Raw genomic sequence first — 26,221 nt, forward strand, 5'->3', positions numbered from 1 at the left:
CATCGTTTTTTCAGGGATTACGTGTGACATACTGCATGTTCGACAGGTTGTGCAGTATCTGTGTGGGCATCAGTAGCTTAAAGGCTACAGCAGCGAGCTTGTGCTGAGAGATCCCTGCTTTGAATTCCCAGACAGGCTTGAAAATGTTGATGCGATCGTGAATTAGTAACACTCTCCCTCATTGCCTGCTGTCAGGATGCCCTTGAGCAAGACGCAGTGGCAGCAGTTGCGTGGCTGTGCAGCTGAGGAGGCTGTGGTCGCGTTCAGCAGCGATTCTCTGAGCTTACGCACGTGAGGACGCGGCCGTAAAGACCTTTATCTTTTTTGTACTAAAGTGGCCATTCAAAGCCATCTGCAGTAAAAATTTGTCTCAATCACCTCAGTGTAAAACCCCAACATCCTGTGTCATCTTTGTGCTTTTCCAAGGTCTGAGCCTCGCTAAATAAAACCTGATTGATCACCTATTAATGCATCTGAAGGCAACTATGATTTACTTGTTCGCAGCAAACGAGACAGCTTCCATTTTTCTCCACTAATGGTGTCTGTCCGAGCCATAACTCTTCTTGCCTCGATGTATTCAAGCTCCATTACATGTGGCATCCATTTCAAAAGCAGTCGGCGTCTATTGGGCCATTACTCGACGTGGTAGAGCTGATAAAATGAGCTGAGAGGCTGCGTGGTAACTAAGAATAGCTGGTGTTGCAGGAGAATTGTAAATAGCTGTTGGTGTATTGTAAGCGGGGCTTGAGTTGTTATTTTATTTCCATTTTATTTACTTTATCCATCACAAACATAATTAAACTTACAGGAAAGGAGGTGGAGGCAGATGCAGAGAAGCCTCTGAGAGCTGTTGAACTGGTCCTGATGGTGTGAAACGGCTGTTTGGGTGCTGCAAACAATATTAGAAATTAAAAGTGCTGCTTAATTCTGCGTTATGGTGAGATTACTGTATAGTGTTGATTTAGTCCATGAATATTGACTGTGGGATCTCCGCAGGACGACACACACTCACCCCCCCCCACCCCCCCCCTCCACCCCCCCGCCTCTGAAGCACACATGCTGGTAGATTTGTAAGTGATCAATGGCTTTATTCCCAAAAAGTGTGTTTTCAGGCGTTAACATGGCTCCTTCCTCTTCCTGTTTTTGTTTCCCTACAGAGAGCAAAGAGGTGTACAAGCGACAGGTGCTGTCAATCACATCCATCGCCTTGGCGATCAGCCTCCTGGGGACCCTCTGCATGGCCCTCTACTGCCGCAACAAGTGAGAGGATAAACGCACCAACACGTGCATGTAGACATGAAGTCTGTATGTTAAGTATTAATGGTTTTAGCTCATTTCACACAGTCTGTGGCATCATTCCTGCTCATATTGATGACAAATCAGTCAGTCATCAGCTTCAAGCAAACAGTGAAAGTTTTTCTCCAGACGTCGCACTGCAGCTGTGTGCACACACGTGCTGCCCAACAAAGACTAACGACTGATACTTACACCTGTGTGTGAAGGTGCAGTACCAGCAGGGGGCGACAGTGAGGTGATCAGCGTGTGAACACAGTGCAAAGAGTAAAAGTCCACCTGTGGAGAGCTTGAGGTGAACTGTACTCGACCTCAGGCCAGGAGACCGGGCGGCGTGACTCCAGACTGTTTTTAACTTAATCAACTAACAAACTTCTTTTCACCCAAATCACGAGCTTCTCCTACATCTAACCGAGTGGTTTTGGTGCCTAAACCGACCAAACTCCCAACGTCACCTGAAGTGTTTCTCAACAAGCTTTATTTTGAAAGTGTAACTGGATGTTTCATATTTATTATTGCTGCTAACTCGAGGCAATGCTGACACGGTCAGGTCTATTACACCAGGTTGTCAGGGATACCGGGTTGACCATGTTTCCACTTACGTATCATGAACAATGGACATGATGATCAAAAGCTAGAACGCCAACTAGATTTAACCTCTATATAAACAATAAAACACAACGTTAAGTTATGAACGGAAGCGTCGAGTCCAAAGAATATTCTGTGTGCAGCACACTTCTACAGCCACGTGAATGAAGACTGAACGGCACAAACATGGTTCAGATCCAGACTCTGAAAGGTGCTTCATGCTCTCCCTGTTTGGGTTTGGGTTCAGGCCAAGGTTGGATTTGTGTTCATGTAAGGGGAAACACAAATCAATATGCAAATAAGGTGTGAACACACACACACACACACACACACACACACACACACACACACAGTTGAAGGACTGTGACTCTCCAGCCGTGCACAAATGTGACATATAGAATTTCCTCATGAATATATTGACAGGTAAATTAGCTGCAGTGACATGTAATTTCATCCCAACCATCAGTTTTCTTGCTTTCATTTGAACCCAAAGTTCCTCCAGTGATTCTCAAACTTTCCAACTGACTCTGACAACAATATTTATGGTGAAATCTGCCGTGAGGCCTGAAGTAAGCACAACGTTACAGTATTTAGTAATGGGCCCAGCTGGGTGTGGGCAGAGGAGACGCCCAGGGAGACATTCTGTTAATTTAGTCCAGGCCGATGGAACATTTCGAGGCATCAGACATCTTGAACGAAATCCCAGACCTGGTGTTTGCAACAATTTGTAAATCTCATTATGTGTACACACATATTCATGGCCCATTATAACCCAAAGGTCAGCTCATGTGGCTCCTGCGCTGCTTCTCCCCTTCCTGTCCCATCTGCATATTTCTGCAGTGCTTACTCTGGGTACACATTAATTGGCATATGAATGGCCAGCATCCCTTCCTGACTGTGAGAACCTTGCAGAGCTTGCCTGGAGAGATTCTATACTCTCAGTAGGATGGGTCTAATATCCGGTGCGTAACAGCTCTCTGTCTGTCAGGCCATATGGATGCAGAGTGGGCTGCGATAGATTGCACTGTAATTCCATAGGATTCCCTCTGTAATATAATGATGTGAGTGAGTGAGCTGCCGACAACAAGATAATCGGATCAAGGCGTGATGGACAGGCACTTTCAATGAATCCCTAATTGACTCAGGGACCTTGCTCGTTCAATGGAGAAGATGCATACAGATCGGGAGGAAGTGTTCATGCAAATCTGAGTGAGCTGAATGAAGATAAAGTCAAAGGTTTTCTCACGCTGAGAGAAAGAGACAGCAGAGTGAAGGACAATTGATTTGACTCGTGCTGCCGTCACGGCTCCTTAAAGGGCAACCTGCAGTGTGTCCGACCGATCACATGGTTCACTTTCTGAAGACCAGACCTGGCCAAGCATCACCGGAGAGGATACCAAGTACTGCTGATGTGTGTGGGTCACATAGACTAAAAGCTTGTTCATTAAGTTCACGTTAATCTAATTAAAGTCAGACGGTTTATCTGATGTGGATGTAAACTCCTTTAATTAAACCCAAAGATCATCACTTTGACCTAAAATCAAATAGAGAGGATGAAATGGCCCAAACGCAGACTGACTCCACTCTGCATCATTCAATGTAATTATTATATTGCTATTAATTAGTCGTATTATGACCAATTTCTTCTTTAATTACTCGTTAAAAAGGTTGTATCACTGCATTAACACATAGATCAGTTATCTGACAACAATTAGTTCCTCAAATTCACAGATTCATGCCACATATTCCTCATGATTAACATTTAGATTTTCAATTGACACGAGTCACCTGAGTTCAGGTGTGGGTGGATGTTTTCACACCACTTTGATTATATGGAAAAAAGACACTGAGGAACAATAAGTGAAACATCAAAGTACAGCAGTGCAAACGTGAAAATTCTGTGTTTGGTTAAGGTGGTGGTTGGTTCATGGTTGCAGTGAATGAACTGTTGGTGGAAATGGGCAACGGAAACACTCGTGGTTACAGCTGATGATAATATGAGTGTTAGCCCGGCTGGCTGCACGCCCGTTCATTGCCCCGACCTCTTATAATCTACTCAAGTCCATGAAGACAGATGGATGTCATTCCAGGGGACACGGGCTGGTCAGTTCTTAATCATAAGAGTGGATCATGTTTTCAAGAACCGGGGCTGCTGCCGTGGTGTAGGGGTCAAGACGCCGACATCCCCGGTTCGTCTCTCGCCCTCATTTCCTGTCATCTTCTTACTGCTGCTATCAGTTAAAGACACAACAGTGTGAGAAGTGTGTAATTAAAGTGAGCTGACCAGTTTTTAAGCAGCATGACCCGCGAACTTTCTGCCAAATACAGAATGGTATCAGGCATGTCGAGTAGCCCTGTTCATAATCACACGTTTCACTAATGAAATGCAGCCTGAGCTGTAGCTTCAAAGCCAGTGGTCACAAGAGGTTGGAGGTGCTGGAGGCTACTGACATCATTCAAAGTCTGATTTGATTTTTGTGGCGCACAAAGCACTTCTATCATAAAGAGCATAGAGAGCACGTGTCACCTTTGACATTCAGAAGCATCAAATAAACCAGCAGATTATGTCGGGGCTTCAGAGGAGATAATGGGCCGCTCATAGTGAGTCAATGCTTTCCTAAAGTAGTCTGGACCAAACGTCGCAGCCTTCTTCTAAGAAAATATAATTAAAGTGCCATAAAGGTGGAGAGGGAGCTTCTTCCACGAGGCTGCGTGTAAACACTTCATTACGTCGCTGTCAGTCAGCAGATAGTCAGACAGACAGTGTGACGGCTTCATCGGCTCCATCTGATGACGAGCACGCCTCTGGCACAAGGACTCAGCTGTGATGAAAGGTTTAGTTTCCATCTGGTCAGTGTAATTACACAAACACGGGTAACTAGTGTTCTTTCAGATGAGTTGGAAGTGATTCCACTTCCTCTAACATACCTGCAGACCTCTTGACGCGAGTCAGGTCTGCATCTATCCAGGATCAGGGTCGCACTAATTAGATTTCCATCAATGACTTCAGTCCTTCAGCGTCAATAAATATTACAAAGCAGTTAATAAAACTCACGAGAGGAATAAAAGTCCAGGCTCACAGCGTCTTAACAGGATGGTAATATATAAAGAGTCAAGGTGCTTCATATAAACAGGAATACGAGTTTGTTCTAAGTCTTTTTTACGGCCTCTGAGAGAAGACAGAAAGAGAGAGAAAGCTGCTTTGTCAATAGCTCACTTTCTTCTTCTCTTCTTCCTCAAGGGCATGAGACCGGCAGAACGCAATTCTCCTTGACCGCTGACTCATTTTTTAAAAATATGTTGGTGGATGAGTCAAAAGACAAACGGGAGAGAATCCTGTGGATGTTTCCCAGCGTCCTTGATAAGAACGCCACAGGACATTGTGGATATGTAGAAAAGTGAAGTGAGATGAAGGCCCACAGATTGAATATTTGGACTTTGTTGTGTATAATGTAGATTAGTATCAGAACATCAAAAACAAACCCAAATGCTTTATTCTCTAATCTCTCCTTTATGCTCGTTTTTTGAGTGAATGTTAGTCTGCGGAAACTGTTGGAATCACTGCTGGATCCAGGAACTAGTCTGGACCCAACGGTGACCTGAAAACAGTCTGCGATTAAAACCTACATGCAGTCTGTTCAGCCTGCTGACTTGACCGACTGTAAAGTGTGTGTATGTCCTGAAAGTACTGTAAAATATCAGGTAGTAGCATGTGTGTACTCAATACTTTGAAGTATATTATGCATAAACTTGTAATTAGAGCGAAAGTATAGATGTGCAGCAGACCTGCAGTCGTTTGAGCCAATGTGACGCTAAAGAAGGTGGATGGGCCTCTCAGGTGAAAGACAGGGAGGAAGGTTAAAGGCTTTTGGTGTGTTTGGTCCAGCAGATGCTTTATCCTGAGACCTGTGTGCTGTTCAGAAACTCAAAGCCAGTGTTACCGATGAAAACCTGCAGACTGACAGGATTCACAGGAAATCAACCAGTCAAAGCTCAGATTCACTCGTGCATCATCCCTTTTGTTCTTTCTCTTCAGGAGACGCAGAGAGAAGCTCCAGGCCCACCTGAAGGAGAGTCGCACTTTGAAAAACTACACCGCTAACTCCCATCATGCCCTGGATGCCAAGATGAGGATCCCTAACACCAACCTGCAGATGCATGAGGTGACTCCTGCTCCTTTCTCCATCGTGACTTTGGTTCTGGGCGTCGATGCCTTCGAGTGAAGGCCATTCACGCATGTACATCCACCTGGAAAAACACCATTCATGTGTGTAACCCGCCGTGCTCCCGTCCCATTTCTTTTCAGACTGCCAGTCTTAAAAGACTGTTTGGAAGATGAAAAGAGTGGGACTTCATGTTTGTCGTTTCAAAGACCACCCTCAGCCGCTGACACCAGAAAACCAGCTCTCATTACTAATCCTATTCAACATTCAGCGCGCAGACCGTTAGCTTCCCTCAGCACAAGCTTGAAATATTTTGTTGCTTAAGTCAACAAACATTCAAAATGTAATATCTGGTAGCAGTACCCCTGAAGAGATTATTACAACATAGAACACCTCAGAGTATTAGCATCTATCATAAAATTCATCACCCCCCCGCAGTTTGCAGCTGCGTAGGAATCAGTGTGTATGCTGGCGTCCGCCTGGCCGCCTGCGTCAGGCTCTCAGGTCTTTGAGTGAGCAATCGTTCGGTGGTTTGGGAGCATGGCGCCGCCTCACGATGTCATTCATCATCTTCTCAGTGCTCTTTGTCACCACGTCTCTCCCAGATGTGCATCGTAGAGCATCGGACGTGAGAGCGTTACCTTAATTTGAATGTCAGTCAAGTCCATATCTTCCAACGCGGGGGGGGGGGGGGTGTATAAATTATCTTTAATCGCTTTTATATGTTTATCATCTCAGTTCCATATATAATCTACCCAGTTTTGACATGATGCTTTATTGAATAAATTATATGTCTCCTACAAAGGCATGATTTAAATTTAAAATGAGGAGCACATGCACTGCGTACACCGCCGACTCTCTATCCATCATAAACACATTAATATACACAAGATGGATAAATCACAGTGTGGGAGAAGCGCAGAGATCCAGTTTGCATGAAGGAGACATAATTACAATTCACACCAGCAGTTCATGATACAGCTGAGAGTCTCCTCCCGACATTCTTACAGCCCTGAAGGCGATCGCTCACCTCCGCGTCTCATCCCAGCAGGTTTGCTGCTTCCGCTTAAAGTCAAACCTGAAAGCAAAAGCTCAGCATTTTGCAAATTGTGCTATGCTAAGCTAACTGGCGATAGCCTCGTATTTACTCGCTCTCAGCAAGAAAGCAAATAATAATCCCAAAATGTCAAACTGTTCCTTTAGAAATGGAGGCGACTGAACAGTGCTGGGTGGAAGGCACTGCCATACGACCGTACGCAGACTGTGTCAAAGGAAATATCCAGTATGACCAGTTTGACTCTTCCAGAGTGCTGCATGTCAGCGAGCCAGTGTCGTGTCCCAGCATCAACGTCTAAAGACTTCTTAAATTCTTATTACAGATCATAAATAGTCAAGCCTTTCAGCATCATGGTCCAGCTCTCTGATGCACATCAATGTCACTGCGACAGACTCACTCACACGGTCTTTGTGAAGTACAATCAATGAGGTGACGACGTACTGAATGCAGTCACTCAGCGCCTAACGTGAATCAACAGGTCAAAGAAGTGAAAGTGTGTGAATGGAGCAGGACTGCAGAGGCCCTGTCGACTTCGATCTGGAGCTAATAGGCTTTAAAACATGAGGGTGTTCTTGCCTGAGGATGCTGAGACGCGGTTCACAAAGGGTTCAGATATCTGAGCTGCAGCTTGGAGACAGAGCTAACCAAAGTTTGAAAGTAATCTGTAAAATCTAGAGTTTGCCAAGACGGCGTGTCAGGTGTGCCTCCTCCTATTACCCTCCAGCTGAGGGCTCTGCCAAGGACAAACAAACTGGCCTCCCAAACTTACATGAGGATGGAGGGAATGGCAGCGGTGCAGCCTTCCAATGGGCCACAAAACTGGAAGTGCTGGAATCAAAGCGGAGCTCTGATTAAAGATTAATGTAATTATGCTACACTGATGCTGCTGCAGTCAGTTTCGAGCTAAACGTAACAGTAACTGAGGATAAATACGCTCCCCTCTTCTTTAGCTTCACATGCAAACGGATCATTTATATTTATCAGCTAAACAAAGGACACGCAGCAGAAAACCGATCAGTTATCGATGAGGAGGAGATCAGTTCCGTGTACATCTTCATCCTTCGACGGTCACTGTTGGCACTGGGCTGAAACAGGCTCAGACTTTCAGCTTGGATCTGTTCAGATCTTCAGATGTTTGGCCCTTTTAAGATATCACCGCCGTTACTTTCCGCTTTCATACCTCACATGTTTCATAATCTTTTTTTCTTCTGTGAGTCAATGGGAGGATCGTTCAGACCTGCTGGTCTTTAAACTCATTCCTTTCTTCTCTCGGTTTGGAACTTCATTCAAACTTTAAATGGGTCACTGCACTTTATCAGTTCACTTCAGCTTTGTGGTTCCTCTTTCATACTTTCTGAGAAATCACACTTTAGCTTTTATGCTTCTTTTAGAGTTTTTGAGACTTTATGAATGATGTGAGTTTGGGCAGTTCGAGTCGGTCAAGTTAAAGATTCTCAAGACACCAAAATGTCCGCTCATGCCTCCTTTAACTGTGTTTTTGATTTAGGTTCACTGTCAGTCTTTGCTGCGTTTGTAAGGCAGAAATCTTGACTCACATCAGTTTGCTTTATTTAAATGGATATATTACAGAATATATTCAGCTCCTTGTGCTGCAGCTCACTGAGCAATGTTCCAGTTGATTAGACACTCTCTTAACTCTAATTGTTTTCTTAAGCTGATGTGCAATTATCTCGTCACAACCAAACTGATTGGACAACAGTTTACAGCCAGCGGAGACCTGCACAGGTGGTCTCTGATCAGACGTCTCCTCAGCAGCGTGTGGGTGTGCGGCCTCGTTCACCTGAGCATCAGGAACTTAGTGGTTAGCATCGGCGCTTCACGGCCTCCACGACAGCACGCAGACCGACTTCTGACTTTAGGCCTCTCTCCCTGTGTTCGTTGTTGAGGCGGACTGTTCTCTGTCACCTGTTTTCTCGTCCGGATACAGAATGATTAGCATTAGCATCACGGCTCGTTCACAGCAGAAAGTTCATCTCTGCAGACCTCAAAGCTTTGTTATGTAGACACGACCGCTACTCACATTAGCTGTGTAAATGGCATCATTTAGCCCCAACATGGTCACAAAATCACTCTGAGCTATCGCTATTGCTAACTATTAACTTGCAAACTTAAGTTTAAATGTTGCATACGCACACTGCTAATATTTTGTTATTTAGCTGGATACAAACAGTACGCTAGAATAGAATGAAATAATGGACAATTGGCCAAACTACAGTAAAATCCCATTTTATCAGAGCGTAAGAGAAAACACTTTAAGCAGGCTTTTTTTGCTAATTGCTCTATTAGCACTAGCTCATGAATTATTGATTATTGTTTACTGCCTTTACAGAAAGTATTGTTGAGAAACACAATAAATGTTGCTTAAAATCTTGTTTTATTTATTTCATTCCTTCAGGAGCCTGTGGGAAAATGACATGCAAATTAATTGTATTTGTTTATTTTGTGCCTACGCACCCAGAATCACATTGATTTCTGTCTGCAGGCAATCAATTACCAAAATTTGTGAACACAGGGCAACAAGCACGGGGTCATTGGTGCTGTAGGAGCATGCACTCGCACCAGTGTGTGCAGCACAGCAGGCTGTTATGCTGAATTTCTTCTCTTTATTACATTTCTGTGGCATGTCTTCACCACAATTCCAATTTAATTTTTCTAATCTAACTTAATAAGGATTTTTACTTCTTTGCTGCATAAAGCTCATGTACATGCAGATAAACACCCAACATAATCGGGTTGGTCACGACGAGGCAGCGGAACTCTCCAGCAGTGGCCCGTTATAGGAAATGAGCACTTCTGATTAGCACCGCAGGGCCGTTTATTGGAAGTATTTTATTAAGCAGTGAAGTAAAGAGCTGCTCTGGCTGAGCCGCTCTTTCTCCATCAATCACTTTTACCACCCCATCATGTATTCCACAGGTTTTCCACAGAGTCTGTCTGCCATTGCAGCGTAATTGAAACTTCTCTGTCTCTACCCTGAGCCCGCTCTGCTAAGCTTAGGTCTGAGACTACGGCGTGTGTGCTCCTGTGCGTGCGTGTGTGTGTGTTTATAATGCTGCAAAATTGTTATTGATGCCGGCATCTCTGCACAAATCATGAAAATCATCTCCTGGTTCCCTCCGGATAGTCTGTCAGTGTTAGAAAACCTCAGTGCCAGAGGCATACGGTGCATTCTAGTCCGTGTCTCAGAGATTAAAGCATCCATTACAGTGCGTGCACGCACACACACACACACACACACACACACACACACATCCATTAATATCTGCCTTTACACGCTCCCTTTGCACCACATGTCCAGACACGGCATGAAGTCACTGTCAAAGCAATGATTACTTTTGCCTGTTGTATCTGTGCATCGTTTATGGAGCCAGAGAGCAGAGTGTGTGTGCCTGCAGCTCTGTGAGAAAACATTACATTTATATTGATGGCCTCTATAAACAGTCAGCATCGCTGTGTGACACATGCTCACAGTTTCCGGTTTTTCCTTGAGCAGTTCTTCCAAAGCTTAAATCTGTTTCCAGACAGAAACCAAGCGTGCGCAGAGCCGCATGTCAGCGTTAACAGACTGGAGGCGCCTTCCCTGCTCGAGCTGGTCAGCAGAGCTCTTTATTAGCCTGGGTGGATGAAAACGTTAAAAACCAGACGTGTTCTGTCTGTAACTGTGCGAGGCATCGTCAAACCAGTGAGCTCGGACAGTCCTTCAGTGACGACTAGCACGGGCGAACATAACGCCGCCCATTACTTCTTCAGCATGAACGAATTGACGGCATGTGCCCGCATTAACCTTCCGTCCCCGTCTTCTCAGGCCTAACGTTCCACTGTTAAAACTTCATATTTGCTGTTTTATCACTGGCTGAGAAATGAACAACTGCTCACTGGAAGCTTCTGCAGGAGCTTGGATGTGGTTGGTGTCAGAGCAGCAGAGTGTGGGCGGAGATGAGAGAAATCATCGCAGTTAGAGAAGCAACAGGGTCTGTTGGACCGTTTACGTCTTCGTATATGTTGGACTTGCAACACTTTCATTCTGTGTATCTGCATTGTTTTTTCTTAGCACTGTTAAAGGGGCAGTCCACTAACAGATAAAAGAACCTGAGGCGGCAGAGAGCAGGACTTTAATCTGCTGTTTGCACTTCTGCATTTCTTTTCACAAACTTCTCAAGACAAACCCTTTGACCTTTATATGCAGAATCCCTGTACGGCCCCTTTAATGTCACATCATCTCTGGAGTTATTTTTATGAAATAATTCACCTGACGTCGAAGCTGCATCTCGTTACCTGACATGATTCTTTATGAGAGGTGTGTTTTTGCCTTACTCACCTTCTGCGTGCTGTTGCTTATGTTACGCTCATTGACAGGGTTGTTCTGGATGTTCAGTGGTAGTAAGTTGACTCTTTATGCAATAATGGATTCTTTTTAACGTTTGAAACCACTGTTGACCTTTGTTGAATCTCTTGGTATGAGTCCACCTGATGCCTATTCAGTGCTTATTTAACTATCATTCTGTCAGATAATGTCAGCGCCTCCGTGAGGATCATTGTAAAAACTCCCTCAGCAATGATCTGCGTTATTTCCTGAGGACATTTGACCAGTCTTGATTTGTGAGGATGCCACGTTTAGAGATTGGTGCTTTTCCCCCTGAAAAATCAATGAAGCCGGACTCGCCAACACATGACCAGATTCCAGCCAATGACAGGATGAGCAGCACGGGAACACATGAGGGTCGCTGCAGGTTGAGCTCTTGTTTCTTATGAGTCGTGCTTTGTGAGAAAACTAACTGAAACACGAATTAGCACATATGCTTTGAAATTGGTGTGAAAAAATCATTTGTGGGTTTGAGCTGAAGTATTTTGTTCAGCACATGTGCAGCACCGATTGAAGCTAAGACTGAAAGTGGGGTTTTATACAAAGTACAAATCAGCCTTCAAACGTCTGAGCGGTCACATAACGACGGCAACATGTGATGCTAATGAGGCTGGTGTCCTGCAGAGGGACCTCAAAAGGGACTGCATCAGTGACAACCTTATTAGTCAGACATCAAACTCAGGACTTTGTAGGAAGAAAAGACACAAACGGACTTTGGAGCAAGAAATTGCACAGAAATGGGTTTTAGCTGTTAGCTCAGCTCTTAGCTGATGTTACAAAAGTCTAGACGGAGCTGAGATCATGCTGAGGAGAGGAAACTGTCAGCGCCTGACAGATGCAAACCACAGATAGGTTTGTGTTGTAGATAAGAAATCAAACCAGCAGCACTCTCCTCACATCTTGAAGGCTTTGAGGGTTTAAAGCCTAAAACACCTTTCTAGTGTTGTCCTGTGTTCTTTGGAGGAGTTCACAGCAGATCTTTGCTGCCGAGCAGCTGAGTCTGCCTCGTCAACCGCATTGTGAAGTGCAGAACAAAGAGCTCTTTTGTTTCATTGCATATTTGTCTCTCCAGAGATGGAGCTGAACATGAAGAGCGTTAAAATGATAGAACCTGGGACTTACATGATAGTGCTGATGTAGATCTCCTGTCATGACGGCAGCCAGTGGGAGAGGTGGCAGGGGGAGGATGAGAAGGAGGTTCAAAAGAGATGGAGAGAAATAAAGAGAACGGTGTTCAGCATCGTTAGAGGGACGATGCATTTCTGTGTAAAATCAAGGACATGTGATGAATCTGCTCGGAAATCTTGAGTCTTGTTTCAGAGAGCAGGAGGTGGACATAAAGCATGATCATAAAAATGTCATATGACATGTGAAATGACGCTTGGTTGAAAGTGTAGGCGTCCTGGTTTGGAGCTGTATTTGTTTCCTGTTTTATGTTGAAAGTTTTGTTTGACTTCCTGCCTTTGTGTCCTTCCCGCTCTTGTGATTGTCAGTTAGCTTCACCTGTCCCTTGTCAGTCGGTGTGTTTTCCCTGCTTCACCTGTCAGCTGTTTGTTCCTCGTCTTGTAGTTATTTGGGTTCTTCTCTGTTCTTGGATTCTAACCGGCCCGCTCCCTCTCTTTCTTTCTCTTTCTGTCGGCTGCCTGTTTGTTTGACTGGAAGCAGCTTTTCTTATTAAAGCTTGCTTTTGTGTCCCGCATTTATTGTCTTTTTGAAATGAAAAAACATGACAGCAAACATAACAACGGGCTGTTTTCTGTAATTCTCCATCTGTCCACATATTTAAATTCTCCATCTCATCCTAATGTTTCTTCCACTGAAGATAATCACACGCACACGTCCCAAACCTCCAGGTTCTGAGCAGAAAGAACCACCAGAAGCCTTAATGCTCTTGATTTCATCAGTCTGTCAGCAGCCTCCCTCCACTCTCCACACCATTTACCTCAATCCCTGAAAAGGAAAGAAAGATGTTGAGGAAGGTGGAAAGAGCGGAAAGAGACGTAACTCGACTGCATTTAGACTCTGGACAGTCAGCTCCCAGAATCAAAGCAGTGGGGATCCCCACCCCGAGGCTGTCGGTCTGTCTTTAACAGGACGGGCAGTCGTTTTCTGAGAGGACTCCTCGTCATCTCACCGTGTTTTTGTTGTTGTTTGTTTCCACAGTACTGCAAACGTCCGTCTCAGCCCCGCCCGGGACATGTGTGTGAGTCCAGCTTTGCACACTGCAGCATCTCCACCACGCCGTCCAGCAGCTCCAGGGGCACAGCAAAGCATCACAGGTACAGTGTTTAAATGCAGAAACACACACAGGTGGCCTGTTGCACTGGAGATGCAGCTGCCACTGCAAAAACAGCAAAAATGCAAATGACGCCAACAATAGGCAACTTGAGCGTCCCCTCCTGTAATCAGCCGGGGCTCAGTGAAGAGAGAAATTGAATTATCCACATTACAGTGCAGCCATGGCTAATTGCTGATTTACGGAAGAATGATAGTAATTATAATTAAAGCTCTAAACATGTTAATAAGCATATCTATGACCGTCATGAACACGGAGGAGATGCGACAGAGATAAACTGGGACGCTCATGTGTGGGACCAGCGCAGACGTGGAGACAACGTGAAGCTCTTCTCACACAGCTCTGGTGTTCGAGCTGCCTGGGCTTTGGCGTCAGAAACAACACACTCCAACACACACTCAGAACACACACTTCAGCGCTGCTTCTGACAGCTACAATTCACATCTTTGCCAGCGCTGGATTTTGTGCTGGAACAGACACAAACAAACGCACTCGCAGAGCTGAGCCGAAGAGAAGGGAGCCCCTACAGATCAGGGTTTACGTCAGACCACCTATCGGTATTCTGCTACAAATACAACAGAATGTGATCCTTTCTGACAGAAACTGACCTGGAAACAGCTCAAAGTCAAGATATTCAATGTTCTTCCTCATCAGCTTCTTTGATTTCTGTAAATATCTGCTGATTGTGAATCTGATGCAGCAACACGTTTCACAGACTGCGAAAGATGTGGAACGCTCCAAAAACACCTGTTTGGAACCAACATGTTAACCTCTGGCCCAGGTTTGTCTTTCTGTGTCTGTCAAATGTCAAAGGAGTCAAAGGAGTTACATGCGTACATACTCTGTTTTGGTCTCGGCCATCACTGCTCAGTTACTTACCTGAGAGCCTCTAAGTGCACCTGGTGCTTCCTAACTCCACCGGAGCAGCTGGGGGTTAATCGGCGTTTTTCGAGGGATCCAGGCAGGAGCTGAGAGGAGACAAATAAATGAGAAATACGACCAGAGAACTGTCAAAGCACCAGGTTCACCTCTCTCATGGCTAAACTGCCTTTCTCTTTGTTTCTTGCTCCTCCTTGAAACAGCTGAGTTGATCACAGCGTCACTTGTCTGGCAGGCTGTTGCTCTGACCACAGATGATTTTCTCAGTGAGTGATCAGGGCTCAGACAGAGACTCAGACACCATTGGCAGGATGGCAGAGTGTGCTGGGATACCACCGTCCAAAATAACCAGAAAGGCTGAATCTGTGTTTCAAAAATATCTCATTTAAATGTCTTTATTCAAAAGTCTGCCATCTGTATGAAGTGGCTGAATGTAAGCAGAGCTTCCAGCTGTGGCTCACAAGCTCTTTTTTAGAGGCAAATCTGTGCTTCAGAACGTCAGAGTTAAAAATGAACGAGTGTCCAGAGAGGACCAATCAGAGCGTACTCTGAGAGGTACTCTGAAGCGGTCCGTTGTCCGGCAGAGCAGAGACGGACATACGGACCTTCGTGGAACTGGACCTTCGTCCTCACGTGGTTTAAGCTGTGAAAATGAGGTCAAACCTAACAGAAGTCCTCGGTTAGGTTTGGAAAGATCATGAGGTACAGCAAGTATGTTACCGTGATGTACGTCACGTATGTTAGAATTAGGTCTACGTGAACATGAACGCCGTCTCCTGGGTACAAGTCCTGTGTTTGTTTGGTGGCCAGATGTTCATCCTGACTCGATTCAGGAAATTATTCTTTTAACTGCTTACAAGAGGTCTTCAATCCAAAGAAGATGAGCTGAAAACCTTCCCAAACCCCGCGTGAACGAATGAATTGTAAAGACAGGGACCGTCCAGCAGTGGCAGAGGACAGTCAGGCCTGATCCAAACAGAGCACAGAGGGAACACAACACCAGAGCTGCTCGTGAGTCCACTCGAGTCCAGTTCAAGCTAAAGTGTAATCAGGATCCTGTGTGAGAGGAGGCCAGCTGCCAATCATCCAATCATCAGACACTAATCAATCAATAACTCCTGAATCTTTTTGTTTTTACAGAAGTGGTTCCTTGTCTCACATCCCGGATCAGAGAACCCGGACAGCCCATTGGTCAGCCCCACGCAGGACCCCGCCCATACCCAGGGGAAGGCTAAATCCAATAGGAGGATCCAAGTATTCCGGCCCCGCCTACCAGCACCTGCAGGAGGTGGAGTCATCTGAGAGGGAGGCTGAAGCACAGAGAGGGTGAGGAGGCTGAGACCAAACCTTCTTCACGTTACACAGTTTAATCAGGAAGATGTTTGAGGACGTGTCCCTGTGAGACCTTCAGCGGCTTCGTTTGCTTTGGAGAAGCCAGATCTGCCCTCGAGGTCCATCCAGAAACCGTTCCAGTCGTGTTTGGTCTGTGACGTGTGCATGTGTGGATATTCAGTGTTGCCGTGTGCTGCTGAAGCACTCAGTGCTGTGACACATACAAAAGCTGTTTTAGGTGTAATTATAGCAGAAAGATCTGGAGTATTTTCAGGTTTAATCCTCACTTTCTTCTCTCCTCCTTTCTGTCTGCTTTACTTCTTTGCTGTATCCTCCGCGTGCTGAATCATTTCAGACTGAAAACACAGGCCTGCCGCGGACAAAGCTTTGGATTTCATTTCAAGAGTCGATATTTCAAAGCCAATTCTCTGATTTATTTTTTTTAAAGGCTGCATTTCTTTTTTTTAATCTCCTTTACTCCCCCCATCCCTTTGTTTCCCAATCTGCTGGGCAAAGATAAAACCGAGGTCACGTTATGTTGTGGTCTGCAGCACAGTGGCACGAGTTCAAAGGAAACGCTTTGCCTGCCTTTAAGGACATGATACAGGCTGCACATCCACGCTCTTCACTCTCTCTTCCCTCTCTGGCATCTTGTCATGCCTGCCCTAAATTCTGATTCTCAGCTTTTAATGCAGTGACTTAGCAGGTAGACCAACAATTAAATCCACACTCAAATGTAACAGCGCAGGGTTACGCTTCTCGTCTCGGGCGAGCCTGCGTGTGCGCGGCAGCCAGGGGAAATGCAAATGATCGCTGTGAATGATTAGCAAGAAATTCATTCAGTGTGAAAAGAGCTTTGACCCATTTTCGGTGGGTCATGAGTCAGTGCTTTACCCACCTGGACTGGCAAGCCTCACTTCAGGCGTTCAGGTCCCAGCGGTCCAGGCTCAGGATAAAGCTCCACATGACCTACATGCATACTAATGGAAAGAGAGAGCTGAGACAGACACAGTCACACATGCAGCGAGCACACGTGTGCACACAAGTGGCATAAATAGAGTAAATTCGTGTGTGTGTGTGTGTGTGTGTGTGTGTGTGTGTGTCGGGGGGGGTGCAGAGTGGTGCCCGTCGTGCCCTTTTCACTCACAGAGCTTCAGTTCACTTTTGTTTTAATCTTGATTTAAGCAGCATGTCTCACGCTTCCTCTTGGCCTGAATGTCACCGTACAGGGACACTCGAGCTGCTGAAGTGTCCTTGTCCTCAGAACAAGTGCTCCTCTTATCGGCCCCTGTGCCTCTCCAGTGCCACTCTGGTTACCTGAAGTCCACTCCCAGGTGACCGGCAGGCCAGCCTAAGTGCCCCCGGGTTGGCCCCTGCAAATGTGATCAGCGTAAGTGTCCGCTGGGCTGCTCAGGCATCCTCCGATCGTCCCAGGCGTCCTCCGGTCTGCCCAGGTGTCCTTTGCTTAACCCAGCTGCTTACTGGGTCCTCTGGTAGCTGAAGTGTCCTCTGGTTGGCTCAAGCGTCGTCTGGTGTCCTATGGTCAACCAAAGCGTCCTTCTGCTGGACTCGAGCGTCGCCCTGAATGCCCTCTGCTCGGCTGAGGTGACCTGTGGTTGGTCCAAATCATCCCCCGGCCAGCTCAGGTGTTGTCTGCCCAAAGTCTGCTCCGCTTGGGGCCTTTTATCACTTTGGCCCCCGCCTTCAGAGCATCTCTGCATGCCACTGCACAGAACGACAGCCCCTTCCATCAAAAGCGTGAAAATCAGCCGAACAGACGAACAGGTTGTGCTCTCACACACACGCAGACTCAGTTACTCATCCACCTACTCACTCGCTCATTCTCTAATGAACGATTTCACATCACGGCAGATGGACTGACAGACGACAGGATCCCTCTCCCATCGTATGGTAGTCTGGGTTGCCATGGAGACATTTGACCACGACTGCATGGAGACTGAGGGAGAGACGGAGACAGAAATAGAGAGACAGCCAGTTTGAATCCACTCTGACACAGACAGAAAGCGTTCAGAAATATAGTAGAAGAAGAAGAAAGCAGCAGCAGCAGGGGAGCAGAGGGTGTGATAGAGGAGTGTGCAGATGGAATATGACAGTCAGAAACGGCTCTACAGAAAGGTTCCCGCTCTCCTCCACGCCGAGTGTTATCTCAACAAAATGGCTGACAGGGAGACAGAATGTCCTGTGTTGTTACTACTATTTTAAGATAAAGCTGTCTCCAAAATGGCTGACGAAGAGACCGCATGGATTTCATTTTTTTGTTCTCTGTTTGCAGTATTTCAACACGCGGCGCTCCCTCCCCGTCTTAACTTTGTCCTGCGACATCACTCATCCAGCCTTCAGTTGTCCTCGCAGCCTCTGCGTGTGGAGGCGTGTGTGCCCACATGTGCGTAGACATGCTTGTATGTTGCTCATCTGCAAACATGTTCCAGTGTTACAGGGTCCCTGCATCGCTTCACATGGAGCTTTGCTTTGACTTTGGTAGCAGACACATGAGATATATTTATCTGTAGGGGGGTGGATTAATGAAGCTGACTGCTAACACTTGTACATGTAATGAGCTCCCGTAAAAGATAAAAGCCCCGTCACTTATCTCACCTCACTTGCACACAATCTCTCTGTAATACCCCTCCAGCCGCTCCCGCGTTGCTCCAGGGTCTATATTTGAACTCTGCTTCATAGATTTTTGCAATCTGATTGTGTTTTAACACATCAAAAGAGAGATTTGTCTGTGAATGTTATCTTGGGAATTAGCACCCTCGCATCATCCTCTCTTATCGCTCGCGGGATCCTCTCTGTGGACCCGCTAAATCTCCACTGTGGTTTTTGGTGAGGTTTTCATGTCTCGGAAAAATACTGCGGCGATAAAAGGACGGCGTGATTTCCTTTGAGTCTGAAAAGCACCTCCTCCTCCCACCACTATTTTTGCACGTCTTGATGGAGAGTGTAAGCGTGTGTGACGAGGTATTACTGAAGGAGTTGGATTCTGACGTGGTGGAAAAAACTAGTGTTTGCAGAGGATTATGAATTATTACACAATGAGGCGCCGCTCTAGAATGCCACTGGATTTAGACCCAGATAACAGTGAGGGACATGGTCGGTCTAACAAAGAGGGACAAAGACGGGATTATGTCTGTCCTCAGTCAAGTTTTTTAGATACATATGTACATATACATATATACATATACAGTATACACTGTACGTACAGGCTCTAGTCACAGGCTGTGCAGCTTGTCATTGTCTGATTTTCAACTATTTGGCCATCAGTAACCACCCCTGGTGCAAAGGTCAGGGAAACGCTCAGGACAGCTCCAGGACCGGCATCCTGGACAGGGGAGACAAGACACAAGAGTAAGAGACCACAGAGACCAGAGCAGTGCCTCAGAGCAGCAGCTTTATTCCACAGTTCTGGATCAGGATGTCCAAAGTCTGAGTTCACGCAGGAGTCATAGATCGTGACCCAAACCCTGTCCACCTTTTTTTCCACTGTAACCACAATCAAGTCCTTCATCGTTAGCCTTAGTTTCCCATCTCTAACCACACATTGACCATATGTTATGTGCCATAACCACAGTGTTTCCCTGACGTATACCACACCACAGTTACCAGGTACCAAGTCTTTGCATCCAGGACAATTAAATCCAAAGTCCAGCTGAGCTGAAACTGAGGAATAGCAGCATCTGTAGGTCTAAATACGTTGGTTTCTGCCGCTGAAGTCAAAAATTCAGATTCCCAGATTTACTGTCAGGGTGAGAGGAGTAATCTGATTACTGTCCAGCTGCATGTCAACACGTGTAGTCTCTGATTCCTCCCTGTAACCTGGTTCCTTGCATCATGTAAATGTAGTTACTGACGGTGAACAATTAAGCAAGAGATAAAGAATATACCGTTTAATTAATGAGGTTGAGCAGAAGGACGGCTAACGAGACTAATGGGGACAGACGGGCAGGAGGCACAACCGGGGACAGGTTGATTGAAACAACATGAGGACATCTGCTCCACAGGTTGAGTAGCAAGTGGTCATGTGAGGAAAAGCATAGAGCGTAGCAGAGGAGTGAGGGCGTAGAGGAGGAAGGTGGAGGCTCAGGTACGACCGAGAGCACAGATTAAAACTTTCAAATATAGAAAAGAGCGATCATCACTGGAATCAGCGCAGTTATACAATCTCTGAGCAAGAGTGACTCAAAAAGGGTTTTCAAAACAGGCAGGTGGCCTTGACCCAAAGAGGAACAGTGAAAATGAAAAGAATCGATGGAAACGACACACACGACGCCTGATTACCTCAGCTGTCCTCGACCCGAGACGAGCGCCTTCGACTTTAAAACAACACTTCTCATTTTCTTCAAGTCATTAAATGGATGAAATAAAACTGAACTCTCTGTTACCTCCTCACTTATATAAGAGGGTCGAGGTGTGTGTGTGTGTGTGTGTGTGTGTGTGTGTGTGCACAGACTCACAGATAAAGAGATGAAAGAAAGACAGACCCGTCCTCCTCGCTCCCAGCGTCCTCGGTCAGCCTCAGCCGTCCCTCTGTGTGTCCTGCCGGGGTCTCAGCGTGGGAGTCTCAAAGACACGAGGACTTGTCCTCTGGTGAAGTGAAGACGTGTTTCTCCGCTCCAGTAACTTTTGCTCCTTCCTCTTCTTTTTGTCTGTCTTGTCTTTTCGTTTCTCTTTAGCTGCCAGACGCAGGGAGAGGACCGATGTGACAACCCCAGACGAGACGCCTTCCTACATATGCAAGCTCCCGCCTCCCTGGAGACGTCGCCATTGTCCTGGAGCGGCCGCGTGGAGGTGCGTCCGGGCCTGTGCGCTCCGCCCGGGCGTGCCGATCCGAATCCCGCCACCCGCAGCCTGCGCAGGCCCGGGCGCCGTCACAGCCGCTCCCCGCCGCCGCCGTTTCGTTCCTGCTCCATCCCCATCATCCCCTCCGTCCAGTGTCACCATGACAATGAGGTGTCTTGTATGCAAACCAGCATCAACCCGCCAACCGCAGCGATGTCAGCTACCTGCGCGACCATGACCTGCAAGGACGAGAGGAGAGAGAGGCCGGAGCGCCCCGCGCCGTCGTCTTCGTCCTGCTCGTCCGCCCTCGGCCAGCGGCAGGACGAGGTGGCGCTCCTGCTGGAGGAGGCGCAGGAGCAGCTCAGGGCGTTGGCGCTGGCTCACAGGAAGCAGGAAGACGGCGGGATCAGCAACGGCGGCTCAGCGGCTGCGCTGGTGGAGGCCAGAGAAACTGTTTGCTTCCTGAACCTTCATGGAGGAAGTGCCGGAGCGCTGAGCTGTAACGGACCCACGCAGACCCAGCTGCTCAGCCCCAGCCTATCACACAGAGACCTGGGCCAAACCAGCCAATGAAAGGACGCCGTTTAGGACATTCGCTTTCAGTCTGACAGCATTTGACAGGTGTTCGCACCTGTGGGACACAAACGGAAACGCTGAATTAAAAAAAATGTAATATCATGGAAATTATGTGCTGACGAGATGCATACAGTGTGGATACAAACAAACAAACAAACAAACAAACAAACAAACAAGCAAACAAAGAAACACTTCTGAGTGGCGCCTTTACACCGACTGACCGTACGGAAAAAGAGAAAAAATATTTACATGCATTTATTTACAAAACAAGAGAAACACTTCTACTTAGACAAAAAGAAACCAAATAGTCTGTCGAGCCCATGGTGTTTTTAATTGTAAAAAGAATATATAAATATATATATATATAAATATATATGGATATAAATATATGGAATTCAAAAAGTGACCAAGTACAAAGTCGAAGAACGCAGGAATGATGAAACTATTTCTCTTTCTTTTTTCCCCTCTCTGTTTTGTATTAACCCGTTTCATTTGAACGACAGAACTTCATTAACATCCCGCCGCACGTCCGCAAGTCTCACGCCGTGAGCCTGCGCAGATCCAAGATGGCCGACAAGGAAGGCCTTTTGAAAACCGTCTACCCAGCCAAGAAGTACCGTGCAGCCGCCTGCGGCGACCAACCGCACTCTGAGGATTTACTACGTACAATTTACAACTCCCTGTGTGTGTGTGTGTGTGTGTGTGTGTGTGTGTGTGTGTGTGTGTGTGTGTGTGTGTGTGTGTGTGCGCATGCTGAAGTGCATCGATGGAGGGAGAAGAAGAAAAACAGGAAACAGCTTCTTCTTGTAGTGGGCGGGCTTTGGGGGCGATGGTCGAGGACAGCCGGACGCTGACCCCCTTCGCTCAGACCGATCCAGATTATTTTTGTTTTGTTACAAATGATATTTTCACACACGTGTGCACACACACTCACATGTGCATTATTTTTCCGTTGGTTGGATGATGGGACAGAGGGACAAAGGACGGACAGAGGGACAAAGGACGGACAGAGGGCTAAGGATGAGCACAGGAGCTAACGTGACAGGTTTCAGTTCATTTCTTTGGTTTGTGGTTTTTAATGAACAGTGCTGCTCTCTGGGGCTGATGGGGGGGCACACGGTGTGGGTGTGGAAACAAGAAATAAATGTGTCGTTGTTGTATCCTATGAACTGGAAGCTTTTGAATCTCTGTATGAAGTTACAGCCAAATGTTTCTGGTGATAAAAAGTTAAAAAAAAAATGGTTGAAATTCTGGTAAAGATTTTTCAAAATAACTTTGTTTTGGTGGATTGCTTGGAGACGTTTTCAGTCCTGAGACGCTCCCTGTCCAGACATCGAAACTTCACTAACCCTTCAGCCTCTCCTCAGACCAGCCGGTCTAAACTGGCTGGAGACCAGTACCCACAAACGTAGCTGGAAGCTCCATCTTTGTCCAGAATATAGAAAACAGTGAAGTGATGTTTTGAAATGTGGCTTCATCTCAATGGCCACACTGTCCCTCCATCCATGACATAGAAAACTACACGTCAGCATTTCCAAATGTTTCCATCCGTTTAGCTTTCTTACCAATCCTGACGCGGGCTTTGATGTCAGTGGGAAACATGATCTCCTCCTTTTGTTCATGTCAGAATGGGAGGACATGAATGAAGATGAAAGGTGATGAAGAGTTGTCCCGCCGCGATCATCGTTCATGGCTCCTCTGTTAGAAACTCGCCTGCTTCGTGCGTCAATGGGACGAAAAGTGAAAGGGGGAATTTGTTTTTCGGGAACGTGTGCATGTCCAGCGTCCGTTCAAGTCTTTGCAACTAAATTGACAGTTTTCACTTTTTTATTTGATTAAAAGGTGTTTTGATTTGGGAAAAGAATGAGCCAAGCTAATTGAAAACGTAAACGCTTGAACTTTGAACAATAAGCACGAATGTTTTCATGTCATCAGAATCACTGAAAGTCGGCTTCAGGCTTCCTGCGAAGGTTTTCTCTGACTCTGGATGTTTCATGGTTTTGAAGGGAAACACTGAAAGCAGCCCTGTGAATGTGGAGCACTGCTGACAAACCGCTCTCAGACAACATGCGAGCGTCTCCCGCGCTCAGCGCTCCACTTCCTGTGTGTGATGCTTTGCTCACGCAGGTCGGATCCAGTCATGGCGCACTCTGGATGAGTTCGTGGTACCTGAGAATTCACTCTTTCTTATCAAATCTCTCACGGCGGCTGATCCTCGGGAACACTCGCCGCCCGGCTCTGCCATCTTTTTTAATAAACGCCTGAATGGCGAGGCCGAATCTGATCAACACACACTCGCACACGCACGCACGCACACACACACACACACACACACACACACACACACACACTGCCCTGAGCTCGCTTGTTTTTTGCTCTCTTCTGTTCTTTCATGCGTTCTTTTTTTATTTGAAGACTTAGTTCACCGTACTGCCATTAACCCCCAAAAAGAGCTTTTCTATATCAACTGTTGGACCTCAGCAGTTCTGGCTGTTTGATACTGATGACCGTGAAACCCATAATGTCCACACCAGAACAAACACTGGTCACTCATGGAGGTTGATGTGCTTCTGTGCACATGTGCAAGAAAATGTGAATTTGTTTGTTTGACCAACTGTAATCAGTGTATGAGCTTTGAACAGATAAAAATCTGCAAGCATTGTCTGGATTTGTTTTCTTATCTGAGATGTTCAGAGACGCCATGTTTCCACACAAGACGCCGCCAAGGGAAACTCGCCGAGCAGGAGCGTCCGCAGAAGTCGAGGCTGATGCTCACAGGTGTGTTCCTCTTGAACTGACAGGCCTGAACGACTTACTGAGAAAACAATTACTTTTGACACTTCAGCACAGGGAACATCTGACAATCAGCAATTACACAACAGAGGAGAGGAAAATTAAATTTAATGCGAGCATCTCCGCTTTCCACTCTGAACATCTTTAACTACACGTGGCGTTAATTGAACATCGCTCGCTGCACGACTTCACGTCCTGTTCGTTTAGCATTATCAGACGCAGCACAGGTAAAGACACGAGGGCGTGCGTCGTCAGGGAAACCTCGGCGCTTCTCTTTTTATCATTGGTCACAGATTCAATAATAATCTGATGCCTCTCTTCATCAGAGTCAACGTTTTATTCAATATATGAGCTCAATATTTAGTATAATGAGGTGTGATCATTTTGATCTTTGATACAGCTGAAATTCAGAAAAATAACCAGTACAGATAGATGGATAGTTTATTCATCCCCAAATTCACAGACAAACCATTTACTAAGACAAGATAAAACTTTATTGATCCAACACCGGGGAAATTAAGATGTCACAGACAGAAATAATAGCAAGAACTTACAAATGATCAGTATTATTTATTATTTACTAAAGCACAATCAGCAGCTGTTCACCATAAACCACATTTAAAATTGGTCTGTTGTTCAAAAAAAGTAAAACTCAAATTTGAAAAATCAATCAAGAAAATTAGTAAACACAAAAAAAGTGAAAATCAGTTTTTATTTATAGCAAAAATGGATGTTAGTGCTGTGTGTGTGTGTGTGTGTGTGTGTGTGTGTGTGTGTGTGTGTGTGTGTGTGTGTGTGTGTAGGTATGCATGCCTGCACACACACTCTTTGTCCCAAAGTGCAGATTTATGGCAGAACCACAGTTCATAGCAGTGCAGACCATCGGTCCGGCGTCCGCGTGCGTGCGTGCGTGCGTGTGAAAGACTGATGGCAGGAAAGAGAGGTTAGACCATCAGGCCAGAGAGATAAGAGCTACAGCTTGATCCTCCAAAGCGCTGCACTGCCAGGCAGGCAGCCCCATCAGACCTCATCTGAGCTGCAGGCCAGTCCAGTGTCAGTGAGCCCAGATACTCTGAACGTTCATGTGCTTTTTCAGTGCGTCAACGTGTCTTTCTGTCCCCCCACATGCCCTCCTGTCATCGCACAAACCCCCGCGGCTTGATCAGCTACGCATAGAGATAAGAAACATACAAATAAAAAGCTTTGATGATGCTTTCAAAGGTGGTTTGAACTGGAACAAGTCTGAGACAGGTGGAGAGGCAGAGGAAGAGAGGGGGGTGAAAAGTGTCAGCGTGGAGGAAATTCAGGCTGTTTCCATTTGAAAAGACCGAGTCTGGAGTGGAAAGAAAAGCTAATCCTTGTTAGAGATACGGGGCCTTTGGACGGGTGACGCACACACAAACTGTGTGTGTCTGTGTGTGCGTTCACCTCCTGCTGTCCTCCAGAGGCACAGTTCATCTTCTTTAATGAAACGCTCTCCTCCCCAGCATCCCTGTGCAAACCGAAACCTCTGAGATCATTCAGAGTCGTCGAGTGGAAGCGTTGGTGCGGCGCATCAATAGAACTACATCAAGAAAACACACACGTGAACAGATTCCACACACTCAAACATGCACAGAGTGCGACGATTAGCCCGTCGTCCAGGACGCGCCGTCGTCCAGGACGCGCCGTCCTCCAGTCCCCTTTCATCTGCTGACTGCTGCTGTCAGGATCAGCCAGGAGGGAATCTGTGCATCTGCAGACACACAGCAGCCCGAGCTGAGTGGCTGCAGGGCGTGTGTGTGTGTGTGTGTGTGTGTGTGTGTGTGTGTGTGTGTGGCACTGTAATTATGACATCATAGTACACAGTATGAGGCAACATGTGTCAAGTAGGTCATTGTATTCAGTTTCAGCCTTTGGCATGAATTACAGTGCGTAAGGCCTTTTTTCCCCCTGAGGCAGCCGATCCAGTGTCACCATGTGACTTCTCCATTTGTCTGACCCAAATCCATTTCTTACATTTGTCATCCGAAAAACTTTTGCACGCCCAAACTTGCACAAAAAGTGTTTTTTCTTAGCAG

General features: G+C 46.3%; 1 protein-coding gene across 3 annotated transcripts in view; it reads left to right on the forward strand.

Annotated features, from left to right (window-relative positions):
* Nucleotides 1–24,029, forward strand: part of nrg3a (neuregulin 3a) — a 312,192-nt gene extending 288,163 nt beyond the window's left edge. For all 3 annotated transcript variants that reach the window (XM_076743950.1, XM_076743952.1, XM_076743951.1), the window contains 5 exons: nucleotides 1,158–1,260; nucleotides 5,918–6,044; nucleotides 13,649–13,764; nucleotides 15,801–15,986; nucleotides 20,687–24,029. In XM_076743950.1, coding sequence (XP_076600065.1) covers nucleotides 1,158–1,260; nucleotides 5,918–6,044; nucleotides 13,649–13,764; nucleotides 15,801–15,986; nucleotides 20,687–21,365 — 1,211 coding nt within the window. In that variant the 3' untranslated portion in view covers nucleotides 21,366–24,029. The remainder of the gene's footprint in view (nucleotides 1–1,157; nucleotides 1,261–5,917; nucleotides 6,045–13,648; nucleotides 13,765–15,800; nucleotides 15,987–20,686) is intronic.
* The last annotated feature ends 2,192 nt before the right edge of the window (nucleotides 24,030–26,221 follow it).

This window comes from Chaetodon auriga, chromosome 11 (assembly GCF_051107435.1).
Source record: "Chaetodon auriga isolate fChaAug3 chromosome 11, fChaAug3.hap1, whole genome shotgun sequence".
Classification (NCBI taxonomy): domain Eukaryota; kingdom Metazoa; phylum Chordata; class Actinopteri; order Chaetodontiformes; family Chaetodontidae; genus Chaetodon; species Chaetodon auriga.